This window comes from Erpetoichthys calabaricus, chromosome 6 (genome assembly GCF_900747795.2).
Source record: "Erpetoichthys calabaricus chromosome 6, fErpCal1.3, whole genome shotgun sequence".
Classification (NCBI taxonomy): Eukaryota; Metazoa; Chordata; class Cladistia; order Polypteriformes; family Polypteridae; genus Erpetoichthys; species Erpetoichthys calabaricus.
In genome coordinates this window covers 140125827-140147343 of record NC_041399.2, presented here as the reverse complement: position 1 = coordinate 140147343, position 21517 = coordinate 140125827, and the positions used below count along the sequence as shown (strand labels likewise).

At 36.7% G+C, this 21517-nt stretch overlaps 1 protein-coding gene across 3 annotated transcripts in view; it reads left to right on the top strand.

Annotated features, from left to right (window-relative positions):
- Positions 1 to 2887: 2887 nt before the first annotated feature.
- LOC114653566 (coagulation factor XIII A chain-like) overlaps positions 2888 to 21517 on the top strand; it is a 252900-nt gene continuing 234270 nt past the window's right edge. For 2 of the 3 annotated variants that reach the window (XM_051929078.1, XM_028803954.2), the window contains exons 1-2: positions 2889 to 3054; positions 14380 to 14545. In XM_051929078.1, coding sequence (XP_051785038.1) covers positions 14404 to 14545 — 142 coding nt within the window. In that variant the 5' untranslated portion in view covers positions 2889 to 3054; positions 14380 to 14403. Of the gene's footprint in view, positions 3055 to 14379; positions 14546 to 21517 lie in introns of all 3 variants that reach the window. The other variant, XM_051929077.1, reaches the window with a different exon arrangement.

The window sequence follows — 21517 nt, the reverse complement described above, 5'->3', positions numbered from 1 at the left end:
CCAGCAACAAACATTTGAGTCATTAACAATAAGACATGATCCAGGAAAACAAAGAACAACATCGCTGTACCCATTGAAAAACTTAAAATAAACTGGCAGTATGATGATGTTATTAAAAATAGCAATAACATAATGACACTAAATTTTATAACAAATTATATAATAGTCTGACTAAGATGGCTCTGCTAACTGTAGTCAACCAGCAACGACGTGCTAGAGCTACTAACATGTCATCAGTCCTGATCCTGCTAGATCTCTCCTCTGCCTCCAACACGGTCAGCCATGACATCCTTCTTGTCACTCTCTCTGAACTAGGCATCATTGGGACTGCTCTCAGATAGTTTGAGTCCTATATCTCGGGCAAATCCTACAGTGTGTCCTGGTGAGGAGAGCTGTCAAAGGTATACCAAATATGAACAGGTGCACCCCAAGGATCGGTTCTGGGTCCTCTACTTTTCTCTCTGTACACCACCTCGATGGGCTTCATCATCCAATTCCATGGTTTCTCTTATAAGTGCTATGCGGATGATACACAGCTGTACCTGTCATTCCCTCTGGAGGACAATACGTTATCAGCTAGGATCTCTGCATGTCTTACTAATAACTCAACCTGAATGAAGGACTGCCATCTACAGCTCAACCAGGCAAAAACCTAGCTTCTTGTGATCCCAGCCAGCCAGTCTGTTCAACTACCCATCACTGTACAGCTTGGCTCAAAGTCACTAAAACCTGCAATGTCAGTACACAACCTTGGGATGGTGATTGATGAGCAGCTGTCTTTTTCTGATCACATTTCCATGTTTGTCAATCATGTAGATTCACGCTATACAACACTCTTATCTGACAAAGTATGCAGCCCAACATCTGGTCCAGGCTTTGGTCTTGTTGCCTCTTGTTGCATGTGCTATCAAGTCACTGCAAATGGCCTGTCTTGTATTTAACCAGCCGAGATGGGTACATGTTACTCCTCTGTTCAAGTTACTACATTGGCTCCCTGTAGCAGCATGCATTACTTTCAAATCTCCGATGTTTGCCTACAGAGTAGTTAATGGGGCAGCACCTGAGTATATGGAGACACTGATGAAGTCCTATGCTCCTTCTCACCCGCTCAGTTCTGCCAGGGAACAGCATCTGGTGATGGCACCTCTGTGTGGTATCAAGTCTCAATCCAGACTCTTTTGCTGTGTAGGTCCTGATTATTGACTATACATCTGCCCAATCCTTTTGTCTTTTTATTTCCTGATCACTAACTTCTGTTACTGAAATCTTACCAAGTATCATTAGGAAGTAAAAGTACATTGCATAGGTCAGGATGTTCCTTCAAAACTGATATAGATATCTCATCAGTGCAAAGAGGCCAATGGTAAACATAAGTTATTCAGTTTCTTTGTTAAAAAACACATCAAATTATATTGTAACAAAACATTTCATTATATACTGTTTATACAATGATAATAAAAGTTGCTTGCTGTATATTTTTTCAACCAGTTTCTTAAGGCAAAAAACTGGATTGAGTTTAAAATTACAGTATGTTAGTATTTCATTCAGTTCCAGAATAAAGTTAATTATTTAGAGCCATTTATTTTACTTTTAATCAGATACTTTTGGTCATCAGTAAAGTCACTGGAGTAAAAACATTAGTAGTCTGGAGTTTTCATGCACTGAAGCAGATTAATCTGAGGTGGAATCTAAATGAAATAAGAACCCAGGTTTTTAAGGGTCACAATATACAAACAATTGCCTTAATCCCAAAAATGACCAGAAGTTTTCAAAAGCTTGACCTTCTATTTACAGCACAAAAGTGTATATAGCAAGAACATAAAGTTCTAACTTAATTGTGAGGCCAGTCGCCTACTGCTCTCAATAAATAGTCCACCTCCATTACTTTCTTCCTACCATTTGCTGCTTCCTTGTACCCCTCCTCATTTCCTGCTTCTGCAACAACCCCCATAGATACAATGAACAGCTATGCTGTCCTCCTTCTCCCTAGGCCAATAAACCTGTATGCTGGCAGGTCACTTGATTTCACACCTTAGATTTAAGGGGCTTTGAGTTTGTGTGTATTCTAGAATAGTAAGGAAGGTGGTGGACATCCAGTTGACTTAAGTCATAATTTGCATTTATTTATAAATTGCATAGTGTTTTTATGTTTTGCATTGTTTTGGGTTTGAAACCATGATGTTGAATATCATTCTGGATTTTATTTTAGACCAATAACAAATACTTTTTATTGTACTATAAAGTAAAATGACAATATATTTAAATGAATTCTGTGAGGTTTGTAAATGTGTATTGCTCTCAGATTTTATTAAATAAAAGTGCACCATATATAATTTTTCAATAGATATTTCTATATAAAAATAAAAGCACATATTAGTGAGCTATGCACACAAATAAAATCAATGCAAAGGACATGTCAGTTACTACACTGCCAAAAAAGAAATTTAATTAAGTGGAAAAGTATTTATATCATGACATTAAATCTTGTTTTCCTCATTGTATGAATTATTGACTTATCATGAAATGTTTATTTATGATTATTTAACTTACTTTAAGAAATCTTGTCAAGTAAATTTTACTTACCCCATTGGCACATTTTTTTTTTTGCTAAATAAAAACAAAACAAGTTAGTCTAGTTTTTGCATATACATTTTTTGTAGTGTATGTCAGAAATTCAGAAAACAGATTTGCTTATTCCACATCTAGTTAGGTCCATGGAACATTTTATCACAGTTCAAAAAGGCACAAAGGTTCAGCAGACTGAAGCATTCCACTTTCTAGCAGAGGTAGAACATGCCTGGCTACATTTTAATGAGCTCACCATTCTTAGGACTCCACCCACCTTGCAGGAGGTCATGTCTCCCCGACTTTTAATGAGTAGCTGTTGTCAGTAAAGACTGCTAAGTTAGACCACAGAGAGGAAACTGTCCCATTCCTGACTTTGCCCGTGGTGTTTTCAGCCATCTGGGTGTAACTAGAAGCAGAAGTTTGTTCACTCCATTTGTGACTTGTGTTGGAGAGCACAAATAAAGGCGCCTTTATCCTGCTAATAAGGTACAGTTATTTTGCTTACTTGTTTAGTATCATTAGCTAACCTAAAACGTGTCAAATCTTGCAAATCTGTTAAAAAGGTTTTTAAAAGTAAGTTCAGAGTTGCAGATTTTGGCTATTTGTTATTATAACAAGCTGTATTTAATAACAAACATGCTCAATATTTTCTTAAAAAATTAACCTCTCTTTATATTAAATTAACTTTCTAAGAATACTATGGCATCATTATGATCATGACAGATTACTTTGCGTAACTGGAATCTAGCTTAGTTTTAATCTTTCAGTTTGGGAGAATTTATTTGGGCTTGTTCTGAAGTCCCTTTTTCTTTTATAATCTTTAAAAATGAAGGTTTATGCATGCTTTACTCTTTCTTTCATTTTTATAATGCTCTCTGCAATAAACTGGTCTAAAAAGTGCTTTGAAAGGCAATACACATAATATAATACAAGGTAAAACCATTTTTGTTTGCCAGTACTGCAAAAAAGTAAAAGTGAGAGAATTAAGAAAAGTCACCTAATGTTAGTCAGTTTCAGAAAGAAGTAGGTAAGAGGCGAGTATGAATTTTGTGACTAAAGGAGTTTCACTGTCTGCTTTTGTGGGACTGAGTTAAACAGTGGCCACCACAATGGGGGGTACACATTTGCTGAGTCTTGCTAATCATAAAGAAGTTTGACTTCAGAAGATCTCAGCTGTCTTATATGTTTTTTGCAGAGTGCTTTATGGTTAAAATCAGTTAGAAGGAAGGTTGTAAATCCACAGAATGTAACACTTTAAAGTATCACCTGTCCATCTATTTAAATCCATCCATCCATTTCTGAAACCCACGTATCTAGATTAATGTTCTCAAACTTTGCCGTCTGCAATTGTGTAGGTCATAGCTAAAGCTATGTGGAACTGAAACAAATCTTTTGAATCTGATTGCAAAGTTCTGGATCTGTGTGTTCTAGTTTAAAGACATTACAATTGATTTTAGTTGTACTTTATACATATGCATTGCATATCATTATCAAGCTATTCAACTTTCTGAACTCATTTATTCACTGCAGATTTAGCAGAGAGCCAGAACAACAGCAACAATAACATTTATTTATATAGCGTGTTTTCATACAAATGATGTAGCTCAAAATGCTTTACAAGATGAAGAAAAAATATAAAGATAAAATTAGGCAATACTAATTAACAAAGAATAAAGTAAGGTCTGCCAGGGAGGACAGAAAAAAACAAAAAAAAAAACTCCAGATGGCTGGAGAAAAAAACCAAAATCTGCAGGGGTTCCAAGGCCACAAGACTGCCCTGCCCCCCACAAGGCATTGTACCTAACATAAATGATCTCCATCAGTCCAGAACCAACCTTGATATTCTTAAACAAACTGTAGGATTCAAAATTGGATGGGAAATCCACTCATACACATGCACTCACCTACAAAGGGTCATTTTATCTAATGCTGACTTTACTTGACTTTGTGTCGAATGAGTAGTTGCTCATGGAGTACCGAATGAGGCACATTACCTGCATTGTGAGGGAGCGTCAATTACAGAAGTTCGGCCATGTGGCGTGATTCCCCGAGGGTGGATCCTCATTGATGAGGACCTGAGGGGCTGGACCAGGCCAAGGGGGTACCCTTGTAACACCCAGATGTGGCAGACAGAGGATCATTTCTGGAGGGTGGGAATGGACCGCGTGTCTCCCTAGGGGGTTGCCAACCAGGATCCCAAGCTGTTTTATCGTGTGGTGGGTGTAGCAACGCACTGTACCAGTGCATGCTCCTCAAGCTGACCTAACCTGACCTGACCCGGGTGTTACTGACTGTCCCTGGTAGCATCAAGCACCAAGTAAGACAACAACTCTGTGTGGGATGTCCCATTCATCTAGGTAAAGCCAATTTATATCTGCCATTCATTCCAGATGCATGTCTGTTTCCTGTAGAAGGAAACTGCGATGCTTCAAGGAAACATGCAATAGAAAGAAGAAGACAGGAATCAAACTTGCATTCAGACATTACATTTACTCATACACACACATCCTATTATATTGAGCCAATTTAGATTTTCTTAAATTATCTTCACTCTATGTCTTTGCACTGTGCTTGGAAAAATGCAGTCATTGTAATTTACCAGAGAAAACAATGGCAGAACATACCCGTTCTAGACAGATGGCATGCCAGCAAGAAATCCAGATTCAAGCTCTCTGAGGTGGCAGTGCTACCAGCTGTACCTCCATGCTGCCCCACACTACTTTCCTTTAACTCATTCATTAGTTCAATCTGCTTATCCATTACAGAATTTTGGTAAAATAGAAAACAACCCTGAGTGAGACAATAGTTCATGTTTAGATTTCTGTAGACTAGGAGCAGAAATACTGTATACCTGTCGATGCTAACTGAAAATATAATGTACTGTGTAAAAAAATAGTAACTTAAACAACTAAAATGTTGCGCAGTATATAAACAGCTTGTTGCTTTTCTTAATTCTGTAAGAGAAAATATATTCTTTGCTCAGCACACTCCCTCATCTAAGAGTGCACTGAACTGATTATTAATTTTTAACTCTTCAAGCCTGAAAGTAATTACCACAGACAAACACTTTAACTAATTTTTAATAAGCCACATTTAAGAAAATATACTGTATGAAATGCTTTTATTCACAGTCCTGATCCAGATATCGTTTCAGTCAGTTAGCAAACTGGCACTTTGAGATTCTCTTTAATTATTATCAGCCTCCAGGCAGAGTTACCAGCCATCCAGTTTTTCACCAGAGTCTGTTTCTGAACCCCCTGTTTAGTTGGCGTGACAATCTGGTTAATGTCCTGTATACCCTTTGGGGATTTTATATCACAAGGGAATAACGGGGAGTTTCACAAGTCACTGATGCCTCATTAAAAGCAACATTGTTCCCCTCACAATTTATTCTCCATCTATTTGAATGCATATAATTAACTGTTTTTTCATGGTAATAGTTATTTGACAAATGTAAAAATGTGCATCTGTAAGAGTTTAAAAGAAATGAACAAATGGTTTCATGTTTCATTAACTCCTTCTGTATTGCTACAAATGATCAAGAACATATTGGATGCTGTTTTTATTGTATTCACAGTCTTTAAGTTTCTAAGAGGTGTGACTAACAACATCATTGGAGCGGAATCATTTATAATTCTGCTATTCATCAGCAATTACCCCACAATTACCATCATTCTTCTTTAGCAGAACATCCACTTTCAACTGACTTCTGGTCAACAGACCATTTTAAGCTCATCCTTGATTAATTCTGGTATACTTGCAAACACTTTCAGACCAAGACCTAGCCTGTTCCTTAACAAGAACCACCAGGAACAAACAGGAGCTTATTCAAAATGTACTTCAGGATTCCAAGAAAATTTCAATTCTCCCTTATGTTCCAAAACAGGCCAATGTTAACAACATTTTTTAAGAATGGCAAAACACAAGCATAAAAGGTAGGGGCACCAGAGGTAAACCCCATGTAATTGGCAGGGTCAAATGCCAACTGAATAAAGAAAAAAGATGAAGATTCCAATATGAAGCTGAGGTGAAGCATCTTATGCAAATGTGAATCTCAAAGTAAATGAATTATACTGGCGTGTTCGGTTTTTATGTGAATCCCACAGCAGAAGAGATAGGACTTCTGCATAAGAGGCACAAGTGACGTTAGAGCTCCATTTGTGAATGTTCCTCAGTTCTGAGGACAAAAGAGTAAAAGGTGTATGTGACAGGTTCAACACGCATATTGAGGTGGAATTACAGGCATTACAGAAAGCCTGGATATGCCTCCCACTCAAACGTACCTTATAAAACACACACACACACACACACACACACACACACACACACACACACACACACACACACACACACACACACACACATATATATAGTGAGATATGTCTGGACACCTCCGGACTGAGACCACATCTTTATAAAAAACACACATTTATTTAACACAGTCCCGCACAGCACACAGTGCTCCCAGCACCAGTCACCCCTACTACGGGCCTTTCTCACACTGTCTGTGGGCCGCCATTTCCTTTCTCCACAGGGGCTTCATCCTGCTCCCACTCCCAACTCTAGCTCCCAGACTGTAGAAAGGCAGCCCCTTTTATGTTCACCCGGACATGCTCCAGGTGCTTGATGATGCTCTTCCGGCAGCACTTCCTGGTGTGGCAGAAGTGTCTGCTCTTGCACCCGGAAGCACTTTGGGTGTGCCTGGAAGGCTCTTCTTCCATCTTCCTGGGTGTGGCGGAAGTGAATGTTTCCCAGCTCCATGAGGTTTGGGGTGCCCCCTGGCGGTGCCCACGGGCCCCAACAGGCTTGAGCCTCCTTGCTCCTCTCCCCTGGTCCTCTCCAGATCCAGGGCGATTGCCCCCTCGTGGCCTGGAGGATGTAAACGCCACCTCCCGGTCCTTCCAGGTGTCCTGGCTGGGTCTGTCCCCCAGCCTCCTGTGACAATATATATATGTGTGTGTGTGTGTGTGCGTGTGTGTGTGTGTGTGTGTATAGGCCCTATATGTATATATAGAGAGTCCTAAATAATCTTAATAAAATTCTGGATCAGTTGGGTTATTCTGGCAGTATCAGTCCCAAAAATAAAATAAAATAATATAGTTAATAAAATAAAATAAATTAATATAATTTTAAACATTTCACTTCTTCTGCTAACAATTTACATTTTTTTTTACACAAAGACTTAGGTTTGATGATTATCCACATTATAATCTGTGTGGGCTTTGTGTATTTATTTGTGTTCATTTGGTTTTAATATTCTGATACATATAAGTGTTACTATGAGTGGCAGCTTTAAACTGACCAGGTACAAGAAGCTGTCGGTGAACACGTTAGTGTACTCAACAAAAGAGGATCCCATTTGGGTTTCTTTCTTGCCTTTAAATCACTGCTGCTGGGGGAGTCTCTAGCTCCCTCTATACTGTAATGAAACAAAAGGGTGCAGAAATTGCTATAATAAATAAACAAAAGTGTCAACTACACTAAAACATGCCTTCTTACAATTCCAAGGAATCACTACAGTACAGTACACTACTTTAATATGCAGTTAATATATATTTTGTTAATCACATTTCCATGAGACTCAAATTACAATAATGTGACTATTAAAAAAAAGATGCTCTCAACATCAAAACCCCTATTATCGCTCAGCTTAATTAATAAGGCTGTTACAATATAGGAAGAGATCAAGAAATTTTCTCTACAAAATTCTGTAATTTGCTGTCTTGATCTCGAAGTATATTCCAGTAGCTCAGCAGGCTAATGCACTGGCATGCTGTAGCTTAATTATATCAGAATTTGGGTTCAATTAGATGCTATGGTGCAGGATCTATTTTTGAGCTTTCCCAGGAAAATTGACTATTATATGGACCCCAAGTGTGAATGTGTTAAAATAAACTGGTTTCAATCTCTACATGTTTGTTAAATTGTAGACAAAATATAAAACACAGTGAAATTGCATTTTCATATAAGCAGAGAGCTGTACAGCCCATTATACAATACACTTTTATTAAACAATTATTGTGCATGACGTGTCAGATATCTTGCTCTGAAATTTGTTGTACTTGGTTAATTTAGAGGGAGTTTAGCTGATGTTATCTTTCTTCCTTCCCGCCTGCTTATGCATAGTGATGATGAAGATGATTTTTTTTAATGCTAAAGTATTTATACAGAATCCAGAATCCTGGGGCCTCATGTATAACGCTGTGCGTAGAACTCACACTATAATATGGCATAAGCACAAAAGCGGGAAGGTGCGTACGCACAGAAAAATCCAGATGCAGGAATCTGTGCGTACGCAAACTTTCACGTTCTTCCTCTACATAAATCCCGATCAGCGTGAAAAGTAACGCACATGCACGTACCTTCTGTCCCGCCCCAACTCCTCCCAGAATTACGCCTCTTTGAATATGCAAATCGATATAAATTGCCTTCTGTGAAAAGACAATGGGAAAAGCACGGGGGAAAATATAAGAATTTCAGCGAATACCAAGTGGAGGCAAAGGAAAAACGTACTATTTGTTGGTTTAAACACTGGTATAATCAACAAAAGAAAGTTGATCGAGTGACATAGTGTTGGAGAAACTCGAAAGCTCAAGTTCACAAAGTTGCACAGTGCCCGAAATAAAAAAGAAGTTGTCACATATCAAAGTCGGCATGAAAAGGCGACTCGTAGCGGACCGTCTGAGTGTCATATGAAAGCTTATTAGGGTACAGAGAAAAAAAAATAGGCACACAGTGGGAAAAAAGCACGAAATGTTAACTTTAATCTCGAAATTTCCACTTTAATCACGTAGTTTATTTTGTCATTAAAGTAGAACATCATAAACTTCATCTTAAAATCGTTTATTTTACTAGTTTCTCAAGTAGCACGTTAAATGCTTTGTTCTTTGTTTAATCTTGTATGTGATCTATGTGTGTGAATCACTACGTTCTTTCTCTTTCTCCGACAGGACACAGAATCCATTACATTCGTGATATTACAGCTCTCTGAATAATTTAAATACTGAGATGTATACGTGATATCTTTTTCATTATGATAGGAATGAAAGCATGTTATTAAACATGGGAACATGGTGGCGCAGTGATTGTTCATATCTCGCGCAAGAGGCTTGCTGCGCCATGTGCGACCTTCGATAAAATAATTTATTACAGAAGTACTGTCTCTTTCAAACGTACTAACCTCCAATTCCTGTCCTTACTTTTCTTTCTCCAAATACCCAATCGCCACACAATCAGCTCTGTAATAGACGTTAAGCCATCTGTAAGCTTAGAACGCCGTTTCTTCAAAACTTTTAAGGAACATTGAAATATCTTTGTAGTACGTGTTTAATTATTCTATCCGTCTACCCTTCCAGTGTCGCGTCAGCACCAGCAATAATACAGCGCAAGGCAGGAGCTATCCGTGAACTAGCTAGTGCTGCGGCACTGTGTCCTCACATGTTTAATTACTAACAATACAGATTATTTAAATGAAGTTAAAGTTTTATCTGTATACTATAAGCAACATATTTTGCTGCATTTCATCTTAAAAATGATATCGTCATCATACGCGCTTTATAAAGTGGTGCAGGTTGTGCAATATTATAACTGTAGTGCAAGTTTACAGTGGGGTAATTGTACTTATAAATACAGACAGTTCTACAAGGAGCACTTGATTGAGTGCATTTATAGTTCTTGGGATGAAACTGTTTCTGAAACGCGAGGTCCATACATGAAAGGCTTTGACACGTTTTGCCGTGGCTGAGGTAGTGTGTGCTTGAAACTGTATACCGATAATTCTCTTTCTGATCAGCTGCTGCTGTGATTCCCCACTCAAATGCAGTAATATAAATACTCCGAGTGGTGCAGTGAGAGTAATATGGAAAAAGATGATCCGCTGTGGCAACCCTTAACGTGAGCAGCTGAAAGAAGAAGAAGATGTGAGAGTAACAACACTAAAGCAGTTATGGTATTTGGAATACTATGGCTATTCCCTGGACCATTATATTTCTACAGGTTAATTGCAATCAGATGTATTACACTAATAAACAATATTCAGTTAATTTCAGTGTATTTATAAAGCCGAGTCAGGAATGTGGGTCTAAGAAAGAAAGGGTAACCACACAGGAACAGTAGCACTGCTTTGATGTTGGGTGCCGCCAGTCTGCAAAACCGAGTGGAGAAATTGCGTACGCCAGGGTATGAGGTACCGTGGAAATGTGTGTGGCTTTACGCCAAGTTTAGGTTTTATACATCGCGATTTGAGCGTGGAAACGTTCGTATGCAAGATTTCTATGCGTACGCACCGTTTATACATGAGGCCCCTGGACACCAGAACTACTGTGCCACCACCTTACATACTGTCCAAGTGATGATATCATGTGATGCCACTGTCATAAGCTATCAGCCAAAAAAGTTAAAGAATATGATGGAAGAAGAAACAGGGTTTTGAAAAGGGAAACAGAAAATGGATACTCTTTTAACATCCAAAATTTCCAAACCATAAGAATAAAAAAAAACAAGTATCAGTCCAAAACTCAATTCATTTCAAAAACTCTTTGTCAAGACAGAAAAACAAATGTCTTGGTTACCAATAAATTTTTTCCTTAATCAAACCACCTATCCACATTGGAAAAAGGCCCAATGAGATTTATATTTATATTAAACCTGCACGAAATATTGAGCAATGACTTGGCAAACTATTACGCAACAAAATAATGAATTCTTGCCACATTCCAAAAAATTCATGATCTATTGCTCAAAGAAATAATTTGATTTTTTTTTTCAGTTTAAGGTAATATAGTATATCACTTTCCCTTTGAGTTAGGGGAGGTGGATTAAGATTCTTCTGATTAAGCATGATGAGCCTTTGTGTAAGTAATATTGTACTGGCAGTGTTTGAAGTGGGCTAGTACTCAATTCAGAATACAAGCACTTCTCAATTTTTCTATTTGGAGTACTGGGTCTTTTTTATATGTATTGGAAGTTTACTGAATGTACGCACTTCTCACAATCTCACAGAATTGTAGAAATTGTTATTGTAGCAGTCCTTGCACTTTAATTACGTGCATGTTGGAGGCTATAAATCTACAAGGGCCTTTCAACATATAATCCCTGACATGAATCATGCAGTGTATATGGATTCAATGGGGTCTGTTGCCTGGCTTACAGTGTAGAAACAATTTGAGTACAGACACTTCTTTTTCCAGTTCTAGCACTGAGTATTTTAGACATGATTCAAAAAATTAAACCAATATGTTCTAAGTGTAGGACACTCCAAAACATATGACCTAATGAGGTGGGCATCTATCTTGTCCTACATATATTTTAGACAGTTTGAAATTAGATATACATGCGTCATGTGCAATTCTTAGCTGAATTATAGTGTGCTTTGCACAAATTGAAAAGGAATGTATTTTCTGAATACCTGAGTTCCAATCCTTGCTTGAAATTGTAATTGAAATGACACTTTCCCATTTTCACAAAATCTCTAACTTGTGCAGTGTAGATAGAAAAAAATGTTGTGGGCATATGATATGTATGAGATAGCAGATCAATAGATGCAAAGATTTGTCTATATCAAGAACTTTAAAAGGATAAGATACTTTCCATAAGATGAATACAGTTTAGAGAAGGTTGGAATTTGTGGTTAGTATGTAAAGGTGTAACTTGTAAAACTGTCCCTGCCTTAAAAGTTGATATACAGCTTTACCATATTTCAACTAGATAATGGACTACTGGATTGCTGGATAATTAGCAATATTAGACTTCTGCACATACCAAGACATACAGAGAGTTCTGAGCACAATTCTTTTTTTTCCATGGCTACTAAAGCAGGTGTGGTTTTATTGACTTATGCCTTGAACAGTCTTAATGTACATATATTTATTAGCAGCTGAGTAACCTGGTATAAATAATAATACAATTTATGTATATAGTGTCTTTCCCATGTTAAAAGAGCTTCTCAGAAGCTCAAAATGAACAACAGGCCATTTGAGATACAAAAACTAACCATTCTGATCACCCAGACAGGAATGGCAAGCTGAAAGAAGGGCGAGAGTGTGAGGGTAGGTTAAATGCCTTCCTGAATAAATAATTTATTTTTTTAAAAGTTAAGTCTATCTTCTGGTTTAGGTCTTTGTAAAGTAGCCTACATATCTTAGACTCAACCTCATCACTACTGTTAATACAAACGTTTCTAGGCAAATGTCATAAGACCTCTGGGTTTAAAATAAGTTCAACGGGAACAATGTCCACCCAATGAATGCTCTTTCATGCCACATTAAACTCAATCCCTTTTCCATGATGGTGTCAGAAAAGTTAAGTGTTTAGGAGTAACTGTCACAAGGAAACTTAAAGATCTGTTTAAACTTTTGGCAAAAGTATTAAAACAAAATATTAACAGATGATCACCGTCCATTTCACTCTAGCTATGAAAATTATCCATCCATCCATTCATCCATTATCCAACCTGCTATATACTAACTACAGGGTCATGGGGGTCTGCCGGAGCCAATCCCAGCCAACACAGGGCGCAAGGCTATGAAAATTAGCATTGTCAAAATGAATATCCTTCTAAAATTTCTGAATCTTTTTCAGACCATCCTTATATATATGTTAATTTTTTTGAATAAGTAAAGTCTTATAAAGACTTTATGGACTTTATGGCCTTCAGCCATTCAATAGAGCAATTTGGATTAAAAGTGTAGCAGTACTTGAGGCCAACATAGGCAGCTCTAGGCAAATGACTACTGGTAGAGATTAGCAAAACAATTGGTGTAAAATTGAATTTATTCGTCTATCTGTGAAGTAAGTTTTTCTGTGTGAGAAAATACAGTAATATGAAGGATGATGCATTCTGTATATCTTCATGTGATAAATACGCAGCATGTCCCATTTTAAAAAAAACATGTTGCACATATCCACATAGACATGAATAGAAGATAGGATGTATTTCACTGGTGTGCTGTGGAGTACTTGAAGTGTGAATGAGGCCTTAAGGAGTCACTTCAAAATTGCTTTTAATATAGAGGTGCTTTCTCAACACCTTAAATTACATAAGTAGGGAAGTGAAAGCCAATGACAAACAATTATGGGTCATTTCGCAAAACTATCAATAAACTTTATTTCATTTACAGAATACAATATTTAATTCCAGATATTGTGCAACACACAATACACTTTTATTTACAGTGGGGAGACGCTTTTTTCTCGCTCCTCAGAGCAGTGCACAGTACAATGCACCAAAGTACAATTCACAGTGTCTTCTTCTTCTTTCTCTCTCTCTCTCTCTCTCTCTCTCTCTCTCTCTGCTTCCACTCCTCTTATGGCAATCTTTGTCCACTTCCTCCCAACTCTGGCTCTCTGAATGGAGTGAGGCGGCTCCTTTTAATCAGCTCCTGGGAGTGTTTCAGGTGATTCATCGGCATTATCTGGGATGACTCCCAGGTGTGGTGGATGTCCACTGTGGGGCTCTGAAGCTCCCCCTGGCAACCCCCACGGAACCCAACAGGGCTGTACCAAACTCCAACTCCCAGTGTGCCCTGTGGGAATCCATGGTACCACAGCCACCCAGGAAGGCTGCCCTCTAGCATTCTGGGGGAGATAATGTCCTGAAAAAACTCTCTGCCCTGGTCCTTCCACTATCGAGGCATCCCGGCCAGGTAAGGGCCTTGACTATCCGACACAATATGTATATTCTGAATACTCTGAAAGATAACATGATATATAAATATAAATTAAGTTAAATGTAAATTGACTACAAATGTCATGTACCAAAGTATTACATTTTGACTTTTATGTGCACATCTCTCTTTCTGTCTTTATAAACAGATTACAAAACTAAGTGAACAAATCATGACTGAAAGGCAGAAGCCACCACCACCATCTCACATTGGACGAAGCAATGTCCCACCCATAGTATCTAATGCAGAAAGTGATGCTCTACCAGAGTTTGAAGCCTTTATGCTACTTCCACGGGGTCCTCCAAATCTAAAAGGTACTGTGCACTCTCAGTTTTTGGGTTCTAAAAAATTCCGGCTGCCCTATAGTCACTGGGTATTTTTTGCTGTGTACACTATATTTATTAGGCAATTTATATAGGAAATGACATTTGTGTGGTTTAAAATCTAAGGAAGTGAGTTTGAAACCACAACCTTGTAGATTTCATTGTAATTTAATGACAGCTAGCTTTCTATGCATTTGACAGCAGTAATGAAGTGGGACAATAGTAATAAGAAAAAGTTTAAATATGTAAAGTTGCTTTCAGAATGTGTTGCTTAAATGTAATAATAAATCATCAATTTATTGTGTTCAGTATGTGTCAGTTCTTCAGATTGGCAATAAAGAACTTTAAACCAACTTAAAAAGAACAATAAATTAAACACTGACATACAATGCCAAGCTATTCCCATAGCTATAGATATGAGTTCTTAAATAAGGCAGAACTTAACATCTATTCAGTGTCTGTTTCTTTTAAGAAGTACTTCAAGTAAATGTTTGTTCAAGGATAATTCATGCCCAACTAAACACTGTATTAACAACAATAAACCTTGGCCACAACAATGTTATTAGTCAGCATGGTCTGGTGGTTAAGACATTGGGGTGTAAACCAAACCACTTTAATATGAAACAAAGCCACACATTATATATATTAGGCTTGTTACCATATAATAGGAGGAGAGAAGATATTTTCGATGTTTTTCTTATTGTGCTAGTGTACAAGTACAAAAACTTTGATCCAAAAAACAGTGCAGAGTATCCTAAAGTGTAGATATTCACATAGACAACAACAGGTGAATGAAACACACATTTTCTCTTACGCAAGATTTAGACAACATGTGAATGCTTTGCAACAAATAAATTAAATTCATTTAAGTTAATCTGAAGTTCTTGGTCTCAGCATTACAAGGTATAGCTCTTGGCGAGTCTATGTTAATTCGGCAATATCTAGTAGATCCTATACATTTTGGAGACCAAAATATTTGGCATGGAGTATAAACAAGAAAATGAAATGGTGTTCATTGAATTACTGCTGGTGTCCCACTTTAACAAAAAACTCAAATTTACTGAAGTTTGCAGCAGTCTGTGGAAGCTATTCTTTACCCATAATAGCAAATCATCTTCATGCACAACAGCATATTATTTGTAAAAAAGTTTATTGGTATTCTGACTGTTTTCATTCCAACAGTTGTTAACATTAATAGTGTTCTAGATAATGAAAGGTTCACAAGTCACAAAGACCTTTCTGAAAAGCTTCAGGATAGGTTTTTTAAAGTGTTAGTATAAGCCTTGTGGGACAAAGAATTTACAAATTGAAGCACAAAAGGCAACATGGCATGGGACCTTACCCATTTAACCTAGATAATGGACTGCATTAAAAGACTGCTAAGTAGTCACATTGTAGCAGTGTTACATGAATGAGGACTTCTTAAATGTGCTCTGCGCTGAGTCGCGCCTTTTATAGCTTTGTCTCATTTATAGAGTCTATTGTGTGTTTGTTTAAATGTTTTTCTCCTGGAAACAAAAGGAGAACGAGAATGCTGTAGAGCCGTGACCCCTCTAGGTAATTGTCCTTGTCAATCACATCAATTTTACCCGGGCCATTGCTATATAAACAAGAGGACGAAAAGAAAAGGGGGATCAGTTACATCTCGGACACTTCAATGGAAACCAAAGAAAGATGGCGATACGGAATTTACACCCTTTTCATGCTTGCTGCTTTCGATGCCAAACATTCAACTGCTTCACCATCACTACACAAACCCCAAGGTTCAGGATCATACCAACACACCAAGGACAGCACGGTGAGACTGTTTTTTGTTATTTGGGGAAAGAGCAAACAAACATTTTCATCCGTATGTTATTTACTGGGGGACACTTATCAGCCGGACAAGGTTCACTCTCATTACTCTTCTTCCATTTACTCTTTTGGACTTTTATGTGTGTTTCATGTTCTCCATGTGTCGTATGTGTTTCATGTTCAGTTTGTTTGTATATTTTTTGCTGCATCTTTTGTTATTATTTTCCACTGGTTACTTTTGGGGTTGTGTGTTAAGTTGGGGCTGGTTGGGGTGTGATATATATACTGTACATTGTTTGGAGCTTGTTTCATTTCTTTTTATCAATATATATTCACTTTATTATTTCACATACTGCTTGCTTTTTTGCTTGTTTGATCATCGACTGGGGAAGTGATTTGGAACTGATAGGCTTGTCTGGTCTAACGTTCCCTCAGTTTGCCAGGCCACGGGTCTTGGTCATGTAGCTACCGTTCTGGACAAGTGGGTCGGCTGTTACAACATGGCAAAGAAAGGAAGACTATAGTTTCTGTGCCAGTTTCCTAGGTCTCTGGATTTTCAGCAATTTGCATATCCAATCAACAGGTCTGCTGAGGATGCTATATCTTCTGCTTTCCACCTGTCCCTAACACACCTGTACAAGAGAGGTACATATGTCTGAATGTTGTAGTTCAGCATTTAACACAATTGTTCCCCAGAAGCTGATTGTAAAACTGAGTGGGTTTGGGCTGAACACCTCACTATGTAACCGGATTTCAGATTCCCTGACAGAGATGTCTTAGTCAGTTTGGACTGGCTACAACACTTCAAACACCATCAAGGTGAGTCCCATAGCTCCTCAGGGCTGTGTGTTTAGTCCTCTGCTCTTCACTTTGCTGACTCATGGATGCACAGCCATACACAGCTCTAATTACATCATCAAGTTTGCTGATGACACAACTGTGCTAGGATTGATAAGCAGGGATGATGAGTCAACGTATAGTGAGGAGGTAGAACACCTGGCCATTTGGTGCAGAGAAAACAAACTACCCCTCATAATTGATAATATTAATTAATTGTTTACTTCAGGAAAAAAAAAACTGCCCAGAAAATATTCCTGTCTGCATCAATGGCTCCATTGTGGAGATCATAAAGAATGTCAGGTTCCTTAGTGTGCCATAACCAAGGATCTCAAACAAACTAAAAATATCACTTCCTTAACTAAAAAGAGACTGCCGAAAGTGAACAAGCCTCTTACTGTATCTCCCATTGTCACCATGTTTTACAGAGGCATCATTGAGAGTGTTCTTACCAGCTGCATTATGGTCTTGTACGGAAATTGTAACATGTCTGACTGCAAGAGCCTTCATGGAATAATGAGGTCAGAGGAGAATATTATCAGGGCGCCCCTCCATTCTCTGGAAGATACTTCTCCAATCACTATTCATTGTGCAGGACCTTTCTCACACTTCTCATGGATTCTTCATTCTTTTTCCATCTGGAAAAAGATACTACAGGATCAGAGCCAAATCCGACAAGTTTATGAGATAGCTTTATCTCCACGCTGTCAGACTCCTCAACACCCCTATAATCTTCCATCTTACCCTAACATCTTAGATCACAATCTCTCACTCCAGTTTAGGAACTCTGTAATTGTGTCAGTTAAATGTACTGGTACATTGCTTATTTAAATATAGTAGTGTGTTACATGGTTTTGTCTATTTGTGTACAATGTATTATTTGCACTCTATGTACACTGTAATTAGTGAGCTTCATTATTCCGTCTCTCTGTGTACTTGATGACAATAAAGATTACTTTGAATAAGTATTTAACTGAGGAGGCCACATCATGCAATAGACGTGTTCTGAAAGGAAACGTAACGGTCAGCTGTTTGTGAAGAGAGAAAAACTAGTGAGAAAAAGACAGAGAGACTGAGTGTGTAGAAGTACATTTGAACTGAAGGGGCTTTTTATTAGAAAAAATGAAATGTGGCTACACTCCTAGAAATTAAACACTTATCTTTATCAGTGTCACCTTTAGTAGTAACTTCATGAGTGGGGAAATGAGCCAGCTTATAGTCTAGACAATGACTTGAAGGTGGCAAACACAGAATGATGAATAAAGAGCTGGAGATGCAAGGTGAAGAAGGGGTATTGGTGAAGAAGGGGTATAGGTACTTCTTTCTATTTTTTATGTTATTATGGTATGCACTTCTATAAGAGCAATACAATATTTGAAAAAATAAAACACATAGTAAACAAAAATAATACAACAGTAAATAAGGTAACATTTTAATAAAAATCATAACTTTTGTTAAATGTGCACAGTGAGAGCTTTCTAGCAATGCATATTATCTCAATATTTCTTTCTGTTTTTACATTATAAAAATACTTAAAAGTAAAATTCCAGCTGACACGTAAATAAACATAAGGTAAAGTCTGAATAAGCAAGAATGAAAATATAGATAATATACCAATGTACAGTATATACTGTATCTACATCCTGTATATATACTGTATGTACAGACAGCAAGGTGCTGGTGTTTAATGCAAAATAAGTTGACAATAAAACATAATAAACTAAACATAACGTATGAAAAACAGACTGACTGAACAAAAACTTTAAAAGAAAAATCTTTAAAAGTGCATTATCCATTTTTTGGAAAAAGTCCTTAGTCTGTAGAATTTCTATACAAGTATCCAAAACACCATATTAGAAGATTCAATAATGATTAACTTAAGGATCCAAGGAGCATTTTTTTAAGGAATGAATCCCATAGATATGGGTAAAGTTAGCAATGTTATTAAAAAAGAAAGTGCTTTTTGTATTTGTATTGTATATTTCTAGGGGTATAATGTTTTTTGTGATAATTTATTAAAAAATAATGATTTAATGTAGTCTTTTCTGTTTGGAATAACACTCTGATGAAAACAAAATTAGGATATAACTCTATCTCTTCCCAAATCTTCACTCTAGATTTAAATATGTGTTATAATAAAAATATTACCAAATAATATCAACAAATTTAATTATACCATCAGTATATAATAAATTACAGAAAAAATTAACATATCCCTATTATTCTTATGGGGATTTCAGATTAAGAAAGTGCATCAGCATTCACATTTCTCCAATTCTTTAAGAACATTTCATGAATTCAAATTCCAAAGACCCATAAAAACATAAGCAATTTGACAAATGAGAGAAGACCATTCAGTTCATTAAGCTCATTTGTGTAACTAATAGCTAAGATGTCCCCGTATCTCATCCAGATACTTTTTAAAGGTTGCCTAAGTCTTGATGATACTCCATTCCAACTTCTCATGTAACAGTGTCCAACTTAAATTCTGACTTAACTTTCACTCATAAATTCCGACCATAAATTGTCTCTGTTAAAAATACTATTGGTAAAAACCTTCAATGTGGCTTTTTTTTCAAAAGGTTCAATTGAATTGTAGGTGATGGCTACTGCACCTGAGGACAATAGGAATGTAGCAGCAGTTTTTTATGTAGCTAATTTCCTTCTGGTAACCACCTTCTGTTGGTTTCCAATGAGTGGTCTCATTCTTGACTACTGGCATAGCTACAGTACATCTAGAGTACATCAGCATGTTTAGCATAAACAGCATAAATTATTTCATTGAAATATAACTTTCCCAAGGCACATGATCAGTTTTGCAGAACTAATAATAACAATAATAATAATAATAATAATAATAATAATAATAATAAAAGTAATAAAAAAGAGTATGCATGATTAAAAGATAAGATAAATAGGCAAAGTATCATTGATTAAGGGGACAAGCACTAAAAAACAGTAATGCAGAGACTAGAAATGGCAGTGCAATGAAAAATATGAAACATTAATGACAGGGCTAGGAGAAAAAGTCTGGAGCTATTTCAAATATACAAACAAAATATCTTCAGGTGACTGCAAATTTTAAACATAATAATTTTTGGTCTGTTTCTCTTGTAAGGATTTGAGTTTTACTGACTTAGGCTTACAGATCGGGTGCTTGAGACAACTCACATGCTTTTATGCTAAGGGAAATCAGGAGAAGGAAGTCACTTGTAGGTTGCCTTTGCCTAGCAGTGGTGCCTGACAGAAAACTGCTTATGCTTGCTTAACATATTTTAAATTAAGGCGAAGGTTGAATATTTAAGACAGCAATGATAACAGAAATGTGTGATCAACATGTAGCAGCACGAATGTACTCATAAAAGAACAGGGTATTTTTTTTTCTCCAGAGTGGCTTATTTCAGTTTACTATAGCATCCAAAATCAATTATATTGTTCTTTAATGTATTCTGTAGGTTCTACAATAATATTTTCTTCTTCGTCTTCCTTTTTTAACTGCTTTGGAATGGTTTTCAGCATGAAGGCAATTAAAATTAAGAATGATTACACACTTGTAGGCATGTATTTTCTTCTTTTTTGGTGTCTGTTTGAGGAGGGATTGCTGCTCTTGTTGTTTATTAAAATACTTCTGTATTTCTTGAGTGTTTTTAAAAGTTAAATTATGCCAACTACTAATAAATCAACTAATAATAATATATATCTACTGCATTAAAAGCATATTGTGCTATGTATAACTTCACACAAAATAAAAGTCTCTTTTGAAAATGTTGTGATTATAATTGCTATTATTTTTTTCACCTTTGTCTTACATTATAAAATTACGAATTTATGCATACTTAAGCACATATTAAACTCACTCTTTGAGATGCTGTCTTCCCTGTTGGGCAACATGCAAAAGCAATATTAGTACACTGACTCAGCAGTTTTCATTTCTGCATTTCTTCTCTGCATTCTAATGAGTGGACAAATCAATAACATGGTTATCTAATGCTTTTAGATTAAAATTCAGAAAGTGTGTCATTGACAACACCCCAACCTTGTTTAGAGTGAAATACCAGAATTTTCACTCTTACACTACACTTCTATTCTTACTGAATAGTTCACATGAAAATCTGTTCTCTGGCTCTGAATATTACGTAAAATGTATAATCTTTTCAAATGTTATATAAAGTTAATAAATCAGATTGTCAACACATTTTAAAAATTCAGATTAATAAAACTTATAAATTAAACAAAAAGAGAAAAGCCAAAGTTTATGACTTCAACAATTGTTTGTTTTATTTAAACAACCATTCCATGAAGTGTACATTTAATGTAAGCAGGAGCAAAGCA